This window comes from Triticum aestivum, chromosome 5A (genome assembly GCF_018294505.1).
Source record: "Triticum aestivum cultivar Chinese Spring chromosome 5A, IWGSC CS RefSeq v2.1, whole genome shotgun sequence".
In the NCBI taxonomy this organism is placed as follows: Eukaryota; Viridiplantae; Streptophyta; class Magnoliopsida; order Poales; family Poaceae; genus Triticum; species Triticum aestivum.
This window is the reverse complement of record NC_057806.1, coordinates 674,080,676-674,098,952: the sequence shown is the minus strand read 5'-3', so window position 1 is coordinate 674,098,952 and position 18,277 is coordinate 674,080,676. Positions and strand designations below refer to the sequence as shown.

The window sequence follows — 18,277 nt, the reverse complement described above, 5'->3', positions numbered from 1 at the left end:
CCGAAAGTGTCTGTTGGGTTGACACGGATCAAGACTGGGATTTGTCACTCCGTATGATGGAGAGGTATCATTGGGCCCACTCGGTAATGCATCATCATTATGAGCTCAAAGTGACCAAGTGTCTGGTCACGGGATCATGCATTACGGTACGAGTAAAGTGACTTGCCAGTAACGAGATTGAACGAGGTATTGGGATACCGACGATTGAATCTCAGGCAAGTAACATACCGATTGACAAAGGGAATTGTATACGGGGTTGCTTGAATCCTCAACATCGTGGTTCATCCGATGAGATCATCGAGGAGCATGTGGGAGCCAACATGGGTATCCAGATCCCGCTGTTGGTTATTGACCGGAGAGCAATCTCGGTCATGTCTACATGTCTCCCGAACCTGTAGGGCCTACACACTTAAGGTTCGGTGACGCTAGGGTTGTAGGGATATGTATATGCAGTAACCCGAATGTTGTTCGGAGTCCCGGATGAGATCCCGGACGTCACGAGGAGTTTCGGAATGGTCCGGAGGTAAAGAATTATATATAGGAAGTGCTATTTCGGCCATCGGGACAAGTTTCGGGGTCACCGGTATTGTACCGGGACCACCGGAAGGGTCCCGGGGGTCCACCGGGTGGGGCCACCTATCCCGGAGGGCCCCATGGGCTGAAGTGGGAAGGGATCCAGCCCAAAGTGGGCTGGGGCGCTACTTCCCCCTAGGGCCCATGCGCCTAGGGTGGGGAAACCCTAAAGGGGGGCGCCCCCTTGCTTGGGGGGCAAGCCCCCCACCCCTTGGCCGCCCCCCCCTAGGCCCCCTATATATAGTGGGGGGAGGAAGGGCCTCACACTCACGCCTTTGGTGCCTCCCTCTCCCTCTCCAACACCTCCTCCTCCTCCATAGAGCTTGGCGAAGCCCTGCCGGAGTACTGCAGCTCCACCACCACCACGTCGTTGTGCTGCTGCTGGAGCCATCTTCCTCAACCTCTCCTTTCCCCTTGCTGGATCAAGAAGGAGGAGACGTTACGCTGACCGTATGTGTGTTGAACGCGGAGGTGCCGTCCGTTCGGCGCTAGGATCTCCGGTGATTTGGATCACGTCGAGTACGACTCCCTCATCCCCATTCTTTGAACGCTTCCACTCGCGATCTACAAGGTACGTAGATGCATCCAATCACTCGTTGCTAGATGAACTCATAGATGGATCTTGGTGAAACCGTAGGAAATTTTTTGTTTTCTGCAACGTTCCCCAACAATCCCTTCTCCTTGATCTCCTCCCCCTTCATGTTCGATCTCTCACGGGGTCATAACAGGGATAGAGCTGGCCACATCCCGCTCGCCATGCCCGGTCGTTCCTACGAGGCCGAGCTCCCGGCTGCTCCTGCTTGCCTGCACCCCAGCTTGCACTTGCGAGGCCAAGCACCAGCATGCTGACGGACAACGACGGCAGGGCTGGCCGCCTTTGCAACCCGCACAGCTCATCCAGCCCGAGCTCCGGCAGGCATGCAAGGTGCTTGAGTAAATTTCCCAGAGAGAAAGCATTTTCAGGGAGAAGTGGGTTGATGATGACATGTGGGCCTCACCTGTCATAATGGTCAACTTAACGGTCAAACCTAACATAGTACGCCATTGTTCGCATCGGAGACGGGATTCTTGTAATTAACACTCTTTCTTCTATAAAAATATGGTACATCATTGGCGTATTCTTGAAAAAAACTAACATAGTTGACTTTCATGCCACGTCAGCCCTGACGAGTTGGTCCTGCTTATCGTAGACATGTTTAAATCATCCAAAACGGTCCTCAATCGTTTTCGGTAGCTTTTAGACACAAAATATAAAAATTGATAGTTTTTGGTCTAAGTTTTGAAAATTGTAGTTTAGTGAGACGACGACCCCAATTGTGATAGGATTTTTTGTCTAATACTACCTCCATCCAAATTTATTGGTCATGTTCGTATTTTGTGTCTAATTTTGACCGTAGATCAAAATATAAGTTGTACTACGTCCCATAATGTAAGACACTTTTGCAAGACATAGTTTGCAAAAACGTCTTACATTATGGGAGGGAGAGAGTATGTAACAAAATTTACATTTTTGGATTCATATTCGAGAGAGGTTTCTAATAATATTATTTTTATGGCATATAACTTATAGTTTGCCGGTTAAATCAAAAGTCAAAATTTGGCATAAAATACAAGGAGACTAATAAACCGGGACAGAGATAGTACACCATGATATCAGAAGTTTTCCAGTGGCAGTTGCTCAATAAAACCCCCGCTTATATCTAAAAAACAGTAAAGTACATTTATGTGGTTACGTTGATATGCTAGTAGTAGTATGTTTTACATTTCAGTAGGACAGGCCCAGTTTTTTCTGGGTTTCCTCCCGCTAGCGCTAGACCTAGCTCTGCTTGCTCGCTTTGCGCACTCGGCCTAAGTCACGGCCAAAATTTCTAGCACGCTCAGGGAAGATTATAACGAGCACGGTCGCTCTGTCTGTATTTGCGCCCAAAATAAAACAGTCCCGTTGCAAAAAACGAGGCACCAGGGGAATCACTCCCTTCTCCTTTTCTTGGAACCAACAACATATTTCACTTCCTCTTTATATCACACAAGAACTCCCCATCACATATATGCAAATTCTTTTTTACAACAACCCAGCGTAACACATCAGGCTTCAAGAACAGAATGGCTTCACTTCACCTCAGACGCTCCTATTATCCTTCCCAGATCATCGGTGCACCACGTTACAAGTTATCCTTCGGTTAGCTTTAACCTTGGAACGACGTTCATCGCTGTCAGTTCCTGGAAAAGATAGCCAGACAATACGTAACTTGAATGAAACTGAGGGTATCCAAGCAACCAAAACTAGGCACACAATTCAGCTTCAGGCCCTGGATTAGGAGAGCATGCGGAATATCTCAAGAAAACAATTAATCTGTGTCACTTAACATTGTCATTTTCACTCCCTCCCTTCTGCAGTACCTGAAACAATAGCTTGCAAACATAGGGCATCATCAGTTGCTGCATATTTTCTCCACTTTTGCAAAATGAACAGAAGGAGGTCTTGAGTCTGTGGTTGTAGTAGCCTAACAAACCACATTTTCTGCAAACCTGGAGAACATGAACAACCATATATGCCTAACATTAGGTTGCCTAAAACTCGTGTTATCTCATTTCCTATACTTGCATCCTGCATACAAAATGTTGCATTTTTTGCAACTAAGCAGTTCGAAATCGCCTAAACATGTAAATAAGCATATGCACGCATTTACTCAGAAGATAAAATGTTGCAGCAATTTTGTAACACATGTAGAAAAAACTTAATGCTAGAACCATCTATATGGTCAGACAAACGGCAACCCATCTTTATATCATTTCCAAAGACTCCAACCATGGAATAGGTTAAAATTATTTAAATATATTCTTCTGTATAAACTTTAAACCTCCATAGCCATCCCGCCCCGCCCAGAAGGAAAAACAGCAGCCAAAATTCAGTGAAATATATTTAAAAGAGCAGCAGAACAGATAACACTGACAATCTTTCAGAGTTGACGGATACAAAAATTATTTGATTTGAGTGCTAGATTAACCAATGCTACAAGGTTGACATGTTTCATATGCGACTACCAATCCTACGACAACAAAAACAACATGCACATTTATGCTTCCTGCATGATACCATCTGTCCAGCCTACTGGAAGTATCAGAATCTACTTCAAAGATTACCTGCGCTTGATATGGATCACTCGACAGTAATAGACGTTCAAGTATCACCATACTGGCACCATGCGCAATTAAACAATCACGCTCCATCTCACCAAGACGCAGGCCTGTGCAAAAAAAAAACATTTTTAAGGCGAACAACAGGATTGTTAACAGGAAAAGATATGAAGCTTCAGTCATTTAAGCGCAGCATATGTAAAGGGAGATGAAAAACCTCTATTGCTGTTTCGCCCTCCAGTAGGTTGCCTGGTCAATGCAACTCGTGGTCCAGAAGCTCGAGCATGCATCTTATCAAGAACCTGAAGAATTCATATATATGAAGCTAGATAATAAATTAGAAATAAAATATCAAGCAAGCTGAAAGGGATCAATAAAAACAATCATATCAAATTCAAGATATTACAACCTATTCCAACCCGGAAAAGTTCAAGGTATCTTCGTTCTGTGCCAAATTAGACCATCTTGCAACACATCTCTAAGAACTAAAATCTATATTGTCATTATCAACCCTTAAGATATTACTGTACACCAAGGCATAGTGGACAAATAGTAGCAGTAGAAAACATAACATATTTTAAGGACAAGCAAAATAGATCATAACCAAAAAACAAAGACTGTGCCTACCATGTGCTTCAATTTCTGGTAGTAGATTGGCCCCATGAAGATATATGCCTGAAGAGGGTGGCCTAAAGTGCCTGAAAACGGTGAAACAGTCAGCGGTCAAGAACCCTGACGGGACCAGGCAGATGTTGCACACGAACCATGCAGAAAGAACATCTGACAAATCTAATTTTTTTCCTTCGGGGAGGAGGATAAGCCCTGGCCTCTGCATCCACCATGTGGTGAAGACCAGCCTTGCGGGCAATTAAAGGGTTTAATAGTTCAGGCTGGAGTTGGCACGCCCCCACAGTTCAGGGGATCATCTCGACTCTTTTCCATACAGTGGGATCATCTCAACAGTTTCCCATTCATTGTATGAACTTAGCATACACTTTTTCACCAAAAACTCATTCAACATGTGGTCAATGCCCAGCAATTGGTAAAAATGGCAAAAATGTAGAACAAGAAAGATGATAAACCATTTTCTAATTCAAGGAGGGTTTTGGAATCTCTTTTCAGCACAAGGAGCTCCATAGTCAGTTTGTCGTAACACATAACAGGAAAACCAGACAGTTTTCAACCAATTTTTATTTCAAGAAAATTTTGGAATTTCAATCTTTCAAGATTTGAAGCTTTAGATGCATCTAAGAAGCACAAGTACATCATGGCTACATATTTGAGGCCAAAAACCAATCACTGCCCAGGAAACCGGCAGGTGAACATTTGACCAAAAACCAGCAAAAACTGTAGTAGGCAAGTTGTTTAACCATAGGCAGCCCCATATTTTGCGATCTAAGTTCACAAAGTAGATATTTTCATAATGCACATACAAGATTAATCGTAGAAATTTTCCATCAACAAGGTAAATGAAACAAATCAAGTTCTCATATTCTTCTTCTACTACAAACGAAACACAGGATGTTTGAGAAAAAAAATTAAGTTCTCATATGGCTTACTTTATTTGCATATTAGCATCAGCATCATGGTTTCGAGTTCAGTCGAATCTATTCAACACAGGCTAGGAATAACATGAAAATATAAAGATCATCAGAACTTCTTAGGAAACACACCTGAGTACAATAAATCTTTTCCATGATAGTTGAAGCCATGCTTGACAAGAGTATAGCTAATACCAATGAAAGCAATGTTGAAGAATAGTTGAGAACATTCCAAGATGAAATAATATCATGAAAGAATAATATTACCTCATGTCTTCAACTTTATTAGCATTACCACTTGGTTCACCAAATGCACTGCCATAATAAAATTGCTCACATGATGCACCAGCCTTTCCGCCAAGAAGTTCAAGCATTTGTCCTACCGTCATACCACTAGTGAACAAAAGGAGAGTCAGCATGTCGTGAAAATACTTTCACAGTAACCAGCAACACAATATAACTAATAGACAATATCAGGCAAACAGAATTTAATCATGTAAGCGATATTAAGCATGCACATAGCCAGTATATATGAACTGGAAGACTGGGTGGTCCTTCTAGACATGTCTAGCTCTTGTACCTCAAGTGTCAGAATCACAACCAAGAGCATGGAACAATTATGCAGATTGATTTATTTCTAGGTGTCACATTAATATCAATAACTCACAAGTCTAATATCACAATCCCGTAGGGCGAGTATCTTCAACTTTCTTCTCAAATACTCCCTCCGCCCAGAGTTAACTGTCGCTGAAATGAGTGTAACTAGAGGCGTTTTAGTGTGTAGATTCACTCATTTCAGTGACAGTGGACGGAGGTATATACTAAATGTGTGTAGTATTGAGTTAGAAGAAGAGAAAAAGAGCATGATGTCTACACACACATTTGAATACCAAAATGGGTATACTCCGGCAAAATAAGGAGTCCCAATCTTTCGTATTAAATTGAAGATGAGCTAAATAACAGAAAACAACCAACTGAATGGTTGTGGCTCCAGAGAACAAACTCAACTAACAGATAGATATAGAAGAAATCAGCAAAAAAGGAAAAGCATACAATATAACCAAAGCCAATATAAAACCTTGGAAATCCATGGGGATTCATAACTAAATCAGGGCATATTCCTCTCTCAGAGAAGGAGAAGTCTTCCTGCTGAAGAATGGTACCACAAACACCTTTCTGTCCATGTCTGCTACTAAATTTGTCACCGACCTGCATCACAAACAGGAACACAAATATTTACCTTCATTATTCTGTACATCAAACTTAAGGGATTCAGCGAATAGGCCATACCTCTGGCCTCCTAGTGTGACGGATAATACACTTGATGGTCAAGTTGTCATTACTATCTGAGGAAAGTATTACACGATCAACTACAGTTGTCTCATCATCATCACCTTTGTAAATAGCTGGGGAGTCTTCATAGTCCCTGGATGAGCAATGTTTCAAGCGACTGAGAACATATAACGTTATTGAACAGCAAAACTTTGGAGCCAAAATAATAGAAGATGGAACATAATAACCACAAAAACACAAGAATAGTCACCTGTCGGTTGATGTAACACCAGGACTTTTTGCAGTATTCTTGGGAGTTTTCTTGTTCACATAGATATCACCATCGCGGATTATTAGACCTGGCTCGGCATACCCATCTTTATCCAAAACCTATCAAAAGTTCCCTGACTTAGGAGTATACAGAAAAAATGTAATACCAATTCCCAATACCGAGTAGACAAATTAAGAAGACGTGAATAACTTCAGCCAAATTGGGACTGGCAAGCCCATTTCAATAATACCACCCATTATAAATGATATAGAAATAATAAAAATCAGACAAAAACTGCTGGAAAAAAACTCATAATAAAATACTTAAAACTGGCTACTATGCCAATCAAGTGAGAAAAATGAAGGGTCTTGTAGTGTCAGAAGTCAGAACAGTCACTGGTCGGTGCTTTTCCTACCTGCATATTCTGCTTCTTCAAAATATCATCTTTATCTCTCTCTGGTTTAACATTCTTTTCTGACCTATTATTCCCATACTTCTGCATTGCCACCGTGTACCTTTAGAACAAGAACCAAAGATACACTATAAGAACCAAAGCAGAATAAAAGGAAGAGCATCTTTATTTGAATTATTAAGCATAGCATTACCTTTTCATTCTTATGCAATGACCAAAACCTCGATCAAGGGATGATTTATTGAATACAATTGCATCTTCAATATCATATCCACTATCACTCATGACAGCAACAGTTGCATTCTGCCCAGCCCCAAGCTTATCATATCCCACCTGAAAAGATATGTAGTAAACTATGTAACATCAAATTTCAAATGAGGAGGGGAGAGGAGGGGGCAAGTGATGAACCAACTCGATTGTTTTTGTTGTAACCAGGGGACGTTGCGCGTACACTAATAAATATTGTAGAGAATCTGCCCGGGACAACTGAACACATTCCAAAGAAACATTATTTCACGTCAGTAAGGAAACAAGCTTAGAACAAGGGCCAGAGTATAACAACATTGTAAAGTGAAATTAAATGTCATACGAATGTGATTTTGATACTTTTCAACAGTCAAATGTGTAGGTTGCAGTTGCAACCAACCAGGCCAACTCGTGCTGCATTGATGTGAGTGCAACGAAACAAAAACACATGCATAATTAAATGGTCAGAAACAACTCAAGCTGCTTCTTACCTGATTATACGCAATATTTCCCATTGCTTGCTTACCCATTGCGCACTGCAGATGAAAAAAATGTAAATGAGAGATGCAATGAATCATTATGTGCAACAATAACCCAAATCCTTACCTGGTAAGTGTTACGTGTAGATTGGTTATGGTGTGGATAAGGAATAATCCCAGCCACAACCCCTAATATAGTCAAGGGCTCTATTTCAATGTGTGTGATTCTGCTTCTCTGAACATCATCTTGATCCTCATGCTCATACAATGCAATCTGTTTGGATGATCTTAAACACATTATAAGAAATTAAATAAACCATAAAGGGAAAGTCAAAAGAATCATGTTATACCAATGCATTGTTCTCTTCATTGACATCAAGATATTCAATCAACCCAAAACGCAGAAAATCGTCAAATGAGAGGTGACCAGCCTAGAACAGAAAAAAGCAGTTCTGAACTAGATAACAAAAAACAACCAATAGATAAAACAGCATGTGATGCACTAACCCTCAGTTCCTGCATATGATGGTCTTGGACCCTTGATATTCCCAAATCAGCGATTAAAAGTGGACGACAAACGCGACCGCCATCAGAGGCAATGTGAATGCAACGCTAGAAATGTCGACAAGTTATTAGATCCAAATCATCCTTTTGAGAACAAAAAGAGATAAATACCACAGCAACCAATCAACCAACAAACAAGATAGTACTCCCTCCATTCCATAATTTTTCTAGTGGTTTTAGTTCAATTTTAACTAAAACCACGACAAGAATTATGGAACGGAGGGAGTTGTGTGCTATTTTTCGCAATTTCAGGTACATCCACAGAAATAGCATGGTACTCATTGACCAAGACACCTAATTATGAAACTGAACATATAGCCACGGTTTGCTTCATGTGAGCAACCTAAATCTTAAGATCCCGGTTATATCTTCAGTTTTGTACAGTTAAAAGGCTGGTACAACTTCTGGAGGAAAAAGAATAAACTCAGCAACAAGGGTCACATACAATTATATGGCCCCTCCTAGATAACATGGAACAGTAGTAACAGTAATATCATATCACTGCAAACGATGATAACATGGACACAAACGACACTACTGATATTTTCAAAATATTTGTGTCACATGCCACAATCACTGTATCCATCAAATTGATTCCAGAAGGCAAGGAGCTATTTCCCCAGGCCTGGAGATAAATTAGCTGTTAGAATTCTTTTTCCTCACATACACAAGTATGTCGCCAGATGATTTTATTATGTGCTGCAAAACTGTTACAGCTTATACTTCCAATTTTATTATGATGCAGTATTCATAGTAAGCTAGCTAGTAGAAATCAAGAAAAAAAATACCTGCTTCTGATTTACAAAAATGCTTACAAAGTCCCAAGATGAGCTTAAGCGACGCAGTTTTCTCATATTATCAGCAAATCTCTGAAAAGAATCACAGGTGGCTTAACGAAAAATTAAGAAAGGAAGAAGAAAAGGCAAAGGTAATGTTTATAAGAAACTAGACCTGAGGTTGCCTATGTTTCCCCAGTATTGATCCATTGAACATGATCAGAAATGAGTCTGATGCGTGAACTTCTTCTGTGGATAAAATTGATAAATCTTCCACACCCAAAGTATAACACTGGTACATAATGAACAAAAGTGGAATATATAAGATTGCTCATAACTTGTCGCACTTCTTTATACAATGGATGTAAAGAACTAAAAAAATGCAGCAGGTTAGACCACAATCAAATTGCATATAGGGTGCATACTGCCTATTTAGGTGATTAATGACCACATGTGACTGCTGAGTTGTGCTCTGCCTCTGCTAGTATGTAAAATCTAGTTTTTTTCAAAGTATGTACAATCTATTTAATTATAGGAACTACCAGTAAATTGTGTTGTTGCAGCTCAGATTATTTCGAGTAATTATTATAAACAGTATGCATGCAATCATGCAGAAAACATGCAGACATAGGCACATGCACACAAAAAACTATGGTGGCTAGTAATAAATCTACAACTTCACGTACAACCTACATGATTTCCCACTGAGCACACTCTGTGTGTAAAGGTGCCCAATCATAGTGGGTGCAGTCGTATTCCCAAAACAACACGAATCAAGCAATGGTTGGATATGAGCTCATCAATACCTCAATACACACAAGAACATGCCCACACAGGCAGTCCGGCACAAAGCATTAAAGACAACAAAAATAAAAATAACTGAATTAGGAGAAAACAAACCAGCTTCGTCAGTGGGCCATCATCCTCTTGATCTGTTGTAATGTGAGTTAACAAAGCTAAGTTTTTTGTCAATCCACAAAGTTCTCCTTCGGGAGTATCGCATGGGCAAAGCATACCCCACTGCCATAAAAATAGTTCACAAGGAGCAAATAGAAACAGGTCTGAGGTTTCAGATCTTCACGTATATTGTTGTTTCTTTACGAAGTAGAAATATAGCTACCATTCTATCCTCACCTGACTAGGGTGCATTGCACGGGGCCCATTTGTTTTCCGGGTCTTCTCTAATTCTTGTGATATGCGTGTCATGTAGCCTAAAGATGCCATATAGGATAGCCTAGAAAGCGTCTATATATATAGAAGCAAAAGAAAAACTTAAATCCCAAAATATCTATAGATTAGAGAAGGGGGCTCGGAACTCAGATACCTGTGATACACCTTTTCTACTCATACCAAATTGTCCTGTGTTAATGGCCAACTCCATACCAGAGGTTATGGTAGAAACCCTCTCTATTATCTGCAAAATAAGGAAGTTATACATGTAAGATAGCTGTCTGAGCATCCCAATGATAAACCAATTCCAATATAATGAGCAGAGCAAGAATAAAAAGGTAATGCATTTCTCCGGTGCATTGCACATTAGGCTGTCAAGTCAATAGTCAGGCAATATGTTACTCCCTCCGTTTTGAATTACTTGTCTTAGATTTGTCTAGATACGGAGGTATCTAGCACTAAAATGAGTCTAGATACATCCATATCTAGACAAATCCAAGACAAGTAATTCGGAACGGAGGAAGTACATAGCAGTGGCATTTCCAGGAATGAAACTTTACTTCATCATAAACACGAAGACAATTAAGCTATTATATTATCGAAGGACTAAATAACAGCAGCACATAATAAGTACTGATTTGCGGCTTTCAAAAAGGCCAACTAGCTGTAGGCTCTAAGTTTTGTTGCAAGATCAACCATGAACGGTAATACACACTGACCCCTCTGGCGCATGTCATTTTTTTGACGGTGCAAGTGCAACTAGCAGCCTGGTTAAGGTTAGTGACACGGTTGAAATGGGCAGCATCAAGCAGTGGAGCAGGGACTCCATGGTTCAAAAAAATTGCTCTCTGTTTTCACCCAAGATGATAAATACTCTATGGATCTGATTAATAAACTTTGTAGTTATAAAGGCATTTTCACATGTGGAGTTTATGAGCTTAGCATAAAACAGCAACAGAAAGATACTTCTTCACTTAGTAAGATCATCAAGGTATAACACAAGCTACAATAATTGAAATGCAAAAGGAGGGCAGAAATTAGCATCCATAAATATGTGCCTGCTTAAAATTCAGGACTCCGTCACGATCTTCACTTGTATTGTTGCTCATAGTTTTGCCCATAATATCCATAGCCAACAAATTCATTCTTTTGAACAGATCCTTCACAAAGAAAAACACTGTAGGAGATAAAACCACATAATGCAACCATCTAATGAAATGATTAGAGAAACTAATCACCTCGAAGAGCAGGGATACTAGTTCACCAGACAGTTGCAGCCTCTTATTTCCTAAATAATCCTGCAAGATATTCAACAAAAGGTCACTTCACAACAGGTCATAAACGTGCAAATTTCTGAAGACAGTTTTGCGTGCGCTTAAGGAAGTTAGTATATTTTCATTCTTTCTATGTAAAAGTAGTTGATTTCTTATACGCAATTTTCCTATTATTCCACCCTAATAAACAAAAGATTATATATGTTTTAGTTATTTTAATTCTCTGAAGTTGATACAGTTACCTTCCCGAGTGAACGACTTTTAACGCTGCAACTTTGACACCTATTCGCACACCTAAGCATGTTACATAGGAGCCAATATACTGTAGAAGCTTCCCTAGAATTTTATAACATTACCCCAATTACATTTCAGGGATATATTTACTCTAGATTAAATGCAAACGCTTTGAGTCTCGATGCACTGATTAGGTGCCGCTGGAGTTGGGGTGGACAGTCGATCGGATCCAATAAAGCACATTGTGCCACAGGGAGCGCGAGAAGGAGCAGCCAGTCAAGATGTGGCACATGGTCTCCCCGCTTGGTCGCAAAGCACACAGCACAGGGAGTGCGGCAGGCCCCTCCTGGCGAGCCTTGCTGCTGTCCAGCAGCAGTCCTGGCATGCCAGCAAGATGAACTTCACCCTCGGGGGAGCCCAAGACCTCCAATTCACTTTCAAGAGACGATGCCACCGACCCTTGAAAGTGGATGTTATAGTAAGTCTTGAAACAGGTTAAGGGCCCCATGAATGTCAGAGGCCCATCGTCTATCCACGACGGTACGGCGCTTCTGATTGCGCCCCAAGACTAAAAGGACGGAGTATCTTGGGCGCGATCTCAGAGATGGAATTGCCACCAATATGGCAATATCCAGTAGTCTTCCCAAACGAGAGAAGACATTCCATCACCATCTTGGTGGATGCTCAAAACACGCACTGCTCGTCTCTCCTGAATTGCATGCCAGCCCATGCCAAGGGCGTTGGGGGTCCGTATACATCCTCCATAACCAGCGAACCCAGAGGCTGATCGCCAACCTGGGGAGGCCGTGGATTCCTAACCTGCCGAGCCCTAAGGGGCAGCAGACCTTAGCATAGCTAACATGTCAGTGCCCGCCTAAAGTGGCTGTTTCTGCCTGTTCAAAGGAACTCCCCGGAGAATCGATCTGCCTGAGAACTCACTTTCTTGACGCACAACACCACGAACTGGTGGAGACGGATGACTATAAGGCCCGACTTGACCAGTGTCGAGAGGGGGGGGGGGGGGGTTCACATAACACTTCGTCAAGTTAGTGTACAGATCCGAAGTTAGGATATATTTGCAATCTTGTTCATGCAGACTAAGAATAGAAGCTAACACAAAACAAAGTGATTGTGGCGATGGTGGGTAGAGTAGAGACCAGGCAAAACAGAGTTAACATGCAGAGCGTTGTACCAGATGATTTATGACCATCAAAATGTTCAAAATGATAAAGTTTCAATAGAGATTCCAATACCAAGCAAGATCACTCTGCAGTCAGGTTTTATAAGAATCAGTTAGCCACTATGCGTGTTAAGCTATAATTAGAGAGTTGCAATATAAGGATTTCATTTCTTACGAAACAATATCGAAGGCAAGAAAAGCTGGCTTTTGCTAGATGATTTCTTTTAAGACTCATTCACTTAAGTGATACAGGGAGTAGCTTTGAACTTGCCTTGTCATCAAAAGTGTCAGCATTCAAGACTGTCTCCATCATGCGCCTTAATATTACACCAGTGTATATGCTCTTTGCTCGCAAGTTCCCATTCTTGACCTGAAGGTGCGATTGACATGAGAAGGAAAGAAGACCGGCTACAAAGCCAAGGTAGTAGAGTTCCCATTATTTATCTCACCGGCACATGCGCAAGGAAATGATTATGTAGGACCTGAAAGTGGCAAATAGAAGGAAATGAAGTAACTTAATCTGAACAAGAACACAAGTTTGCAGCTCTGTTTGCTAGTCTCTACCAATTAGTTTAAGACAGAAATCTGGAAACTTATAGTTAACAGTACATTTCCTGAACCATACATAAAAATTAAGAGAAAATATGAACTTTCAGTTAATACCTTCATAGTTGTTTGGTGTGGATACTTCATCTACAAAAATAGCCAAATTCAGTACATGAAGCCACATTTACATGCAACTAAAACATATAAAACTTAGTAATGATAAAAGGTAAAAGAAATACATCCCTCCCTCATCTGGCAATGAAAAATAGGATAAGTGCAACTGCTTCTTACCAACCAAGTAAAATGTAATTCTTCTAGAAAGATAGGAAGTGCCTCTAGAAATGAGAACATAGCAGAAATTGCCAAGGCTGCTAAATGAAAAGTAAAATTCCTACCACTCCCTCGGGGGATATTACAGAGAATACATGACTCAGTAATGAAGGGATATACTCTTGCAAAGCTTATGATGCACTTCATGCACTATTTATTGATCTGCAAATTGCTTGGTATAATTCAAACTACAACAAAAGGTTTCTTTAAGGATGATAGTAAGGCACACTTATCGGTTCAAGTTTCACCTTGCCATCCATGTACTGAAGAGCTTGTTGTTGTGTATATATTCCCTCAGAGGCACATTCCTAAGAAAGTAAAACCCATTTAAATAGCCTTAAGTAAAAAAAACATAAGCTCTAGAAGAAAAGAACAAGAAAAAAGGACAAGAGAAAGGTTTAACACTTTTCACAAGATTAAAAGACCAAATAATTATGTAGTCCTTCTGAGGTCTCAACTAACTCAGAAAACAACTACCTGAATAGATAAAAATAGTAAGTCCCCATATCTTGGATCTCGTCCAAGCATTTGTACAACCTCTTGGTCACTTTCCATTCCCATTGCTTTCAAAACAACAATATAGGAATCTGCGGAATTCAAAGCTTGGAAATTAAGATATGAATGTCAATTACTCCTTGCACATCAATACAGGAATCAAAGGCCTTATGCACATTTGTTAAGAAGTTACCAGGTCTGTAGTCAAGGAAAAATAGAAGGCTACTCCCTACTCAGAGTCTGTCCTATTCAAGGATGTGACTGCTTAAATTTGGGAACATTAGCACAGTGTTGTCGCGCTCCAAAATTTGGGAACATTAGCTTAGATTCAGAAAGATGTATCAATTGGAAAATAACATCCCGATGTTACTTTTCAATTAGCACCGTCTTGCCGCGCTCCTAAATTTGTGTCAGCATGGATTCTACCGTGATTGGCTTAATCATAAATGATTGTTTGGGCTCATTTCTAGATCTCAGCACTATTGGTCAAGTTCAAGAGGTATTGAACCCTCATAAAAAGCTGTCCATCTAGCTTTCTCCTTCCACAACCTATTGCATTCCCGTCCACCATTATAATCTAGCAAAACCCAATGGACCGGGCACCAGCAAACAAGTTACTACTGTAAAGTATTCAAAATAATTGACACAGAACTGAGTCATTAAGTACAACATTAATTTTTCTGTCATCCTATACTACCAAGGGTTACAAATAAAAAAGATTCATATTATTATTAAATGGAAGAAATGGTAAAAAGACCAACGGGATAGCAAATGCATACCATCTTAGTGAATTGATTCGAATCTAGATAGATCTTTTTGTTGTCCATGACAACTAGAGTCTTGCTTTTTATTCCATCTGCACTGCTCATAACCGACGCAGTCACCCTGATGAGAAAAAAAAGGCCACCTCGTTATATGAGCCAAAGCGGAATATCGTTCCTCCTTTTCCATAGGTTCTCTTTTTTTATCTTCACACCAAAAATTTTATTAGTGTCCAGCTTTTCTATTTATAACAGCTGTCTATCCATCAAAATATTTCACTTAAGTAAACTACCCAACCAAGTAGTCAGGAATAGTCAGACACATGTAACTTCAGACACATGTAACTGACAAAATTGATGTCATGTTTTCAAACCCTTAAAACAACAAAGGATATACTGGATGCTGGTACAAAATTCAAAATAGTCGACAAAGGACACAAAAAGTTATAATAAGGAAGGAGTATGAGTGTATGACCTTCCTTTACGATCGGTCTCAATAATAATATGATTCTTTGGTAATTCTTCTTGTATAAGAATGACCTGCACATGAAAAAATAAGACCCAGTTGGCACTGTTACTATTGTAATCCTATTAGCAGTTGATGATTTAACTACCTTCTCATTTCCTTTCACAATGAAGTAGCCGCCAGGATCAAGGGGGCACTCGCCTACATGCCCAATAATCAAACTTTCAAAACAAAACAAAAAATTATAACATGGTATTCTATCTAAGAAGAATCGTTTTTCCCCATAAACAGTCACAAGACCAGAAATAGGCTGACCATATCTTGCTAGTTCATCTTCATCCTTCCCATTCAGAACACAAAAACAGCTTCTGAGCATAATAGGCATGTACCCAATGGTGGCACTTTCCTAGAGTAAATAAACAAGACACAACAGGGATTAAGTTTCTTTGCGACTAAGGTTGTAAGAGGTACTTAAGATTACGTTTGACATATGCATGGAAATGAGTACTATTATGTGTGGGGGTGAAAATTTTGAACCAGACATTAGATGGGTTACCTCCCGTAGCGTCAGCGTTTTATCCCGTAAATATGTAGTGTATTCAACATCAACCCTTATGGGGGCAGCATAACTGAAGGAAGAAAAGAAAATCTTGGTAACGGGGAACTTGTAATGATGGTAGCAAAATGCACAAATTAACAATATCAACAAGATTCTCAAACTTACGTGCGATCATTAAGACGGCAGAATTGCGGTGTCAAAATATCAGTGCTGTAGTATGGACACGCAAACGGAATTTCGAGATGCACTGCAGTGTATCTGCATCAAAGCAAACTAAGACAAGACTGGAAACACACAAAAACAAAATAGTGACTGTAAACAAGTGGATAGCTGCATGCCTAAGATAGATGGACGGGTCTTGGGGTGCTACGATGCGGTTATTTGCCATCACAATCTTCTGCATTTTTTTGGTGACGAAATAGTTGAAGGAACGAATTTGCTCCTTCATGAGGCCTCTTGTCTAGCATTTCATCAAACAAATATGTGCATCAAAATAAGCGAATCAACTGGACCACAACAAAGGGAAATACACGTAACTCACAGATTAGCACCAAGTCAGAACAAGGCAAAGGGCGTGCTCAGGCAGCGTGCAGTATTGTCTTGATTCAGATTAAATTGAAGGTCCCAGTAACATAATAACATGATCGATGCGGTTTCTGCATTACCCAATCGAACAATCGAGAACAACCGTGGCTTGCTCCAGTTCACGGAATAGCTGGGCGCGCCGTCATTTCAGCGAGGGGGGAGGCGTGATCGGGTTCGGGTAGGGTACCTCGAGGGAGGCGGCGACGAGGGGGAACTTGTTGAGGCGGTTGGCAACGGGCGCGGCGTCCATGGCGGGGCCGCTAGGGTTCGCCGATACCGTGCTCGCCGACGAGAGTGGAGGGGAAGAGGAAGGAAGTGAAAGAAAGAGGAGCGAAGTGGGAGAGAGAGAGGGGGCAGGCGTATGCGGGAAGGCAGCTCTAGTCGCCGCGCAAGAGAGAGGAGGGTGCGACGCACAAAGCGAAGCCTGACTGGGCCGGCCCATCGGCAGGCACTGTAGTAGAAGCGCGTGGGTACTATTACTTGAAAACACTGAACATGTTTTGAAAACACAATAAAACTCAAGTCTGTGAACAGGTTGCTGTGAAAACGCGGCCACTTTTTGAAATTTATAACATTTTTGAAAAAACAACAATTTTTTAAATTCAGAACATTTATCGAAAATGTGAACAGTGTTCGAAATTTCTGAACATTTTTGAAAAATGCGAACATTTTTTGAAATTGGAAAGATTTTTTAGACCACGAAAATTCTTTGAAAATTCAAACATTTTTTTAATTTGTAAACAATTCTGAAACAACAAAAATCTTTGAAATTCTGCGCGATATTTTAGAATTTTCAATTTTTTTCCAAAAAAATAAGTAAAACTTGAAAAAAAACATAAGAAAACCAATAAAAGAACCAATGGGAGAGAAAAAAACTAAACCGAACTGAAACATTCTGGAAGGTTCCTAAAACCGGGAACATGTGTAGCACAAATTAGGTTGGCACAACAATCTGCCGCAAATAAGCAGCGAATAGGAATTGTTTCCGCGTTACGCTAAAAAGAAAGGAATTGTTCCCACCTAACGCATTTAGGGACATGTTTGATTGCTTGCATTAGATTTAGTCGGACCTGCTGAATGCAATTTTGACTCGTCCAATTGACTATGTTGTGTCAGAATCTTAATCCTACACGAACCTAGCCATGTCCACTAAAAATGGTCTACTCGGTCGTTTCCTCTCAGCTAGGCTCTTCGTGTGCGCTTCTTCTCAACTAGGAAAGTGTTGGGCCTCTAGGTGTAAGGGTTTGTAGCAAACATCAATTTTCTTTAAGTGCCCTAGAACCAACAGGAGTTTAGTAAGGCGGGAAATGGTCAACACATGCACATGTACATACAAAACTGCCTTGATGTTAGAATAAATTCGAGGCCATCATCGATCATCTGAGGACCAAGAAATCACACGAGG

The 18,277-nt window shown here is 40.6% G+C and overlaps 1 protein-coding gene across 1 annotated transcript; it reads right to left on the bottom strand.

The window, feature by feature from the left end:
- Nucleotides 1-2,563: 2,563 nt before the first annotated feature.
- LOC123101782 (DNA-directed RNA polymerase III subunit 2) lies at nucleotides 2,564-17,241 on the bottom strand. Its single transcript, XM_044523075.1, has 38 exons — nucleotides 17,060-17,241; nucleotides 16,626-16,747; nucleotides 16,453-16,545; nucleotides 16,285-16,357; nucleotides 16,044-16,134; nucleotides 15,877-15,929; nucleotides 15,738-15,802; nucleotides 15,281-15,386; nucleotides 15,051-15,078; nucleotides 14,484-14,593; nucleotides 14,255-14,314; nucleotides 13,794-13,823; nucleotides 13,580-13,612; nucleotides 13,402-13,500; nucleotides 11,681-11,740; nucleotides 11,501-11,602; nucleotides 10,597-10,686; nucleotides 10,407-10,517; nucleotides 10,173-10,292; nucleotides 9,448-9,564; nucleotides 9,285-9,365; nucleotides 8,440-8,544; nucleotides 8,283-8,363; nucleotides 8,060-8,206; nucleotides 7,945-7,989; nucleotides 7,598-7,693; nucleotides 7,401-7,564; nucleotides 7,211-7,310; nucleotides 6,796-6,914; nucleotides 6,543-6,678; nucleotides 6,331-6,461; nucleotides 5,520-5,645; nucleotides 5,385-5,440; nucleotides 4,339-4,409; nucleotides 3,929-4,013; nucleotides 3,718-3,821; nucleotides 2,974-3,102; nucleotides 2,564-2,793 (listed from the first exon to the last, which is right to left on the bottom strand). The coding sequence occupies exons 1-38, from the start codon at nucleotides 17,120-17,122 to the stop codon at nucleotides 2,743-2,745; spliced, it is 3,453 nt and encodes a 1,150-aa protein (XP_044379010.1). The 5' UTR covers nucleotides 17,123-17,241; the 3' UTR covers nucleotides 2,564-2,742.
- Between the last annotated feature and the right edge of the window lie 1,036 nt (nucleotides 17,242-18,277).

Bases quoted from the DNA above. Each gene is read 5' to 3' on its own strand.
- LOC123101782 (XM_044523075.1), bottom strand. From the start codon at position 17,122: ATGGACGCCGCGCCCGTTGCCAACCGCCTCAACAAGTTCCCCCTCGTC. The intron at 13,613-13,793 runs GTATTAACTGAA...TGCCACTTTCAG, and splicing joins CACACCAAACAACTATGAAG to GTCCTACATAATCATTTCCT. The intron at 5,441-5,519 runs GTAATATTATTC...CATTGGTATTAG, and splicing joins AATAAAGTTGAAGACATGAG to CTATACTCTTGTCAAGCATG.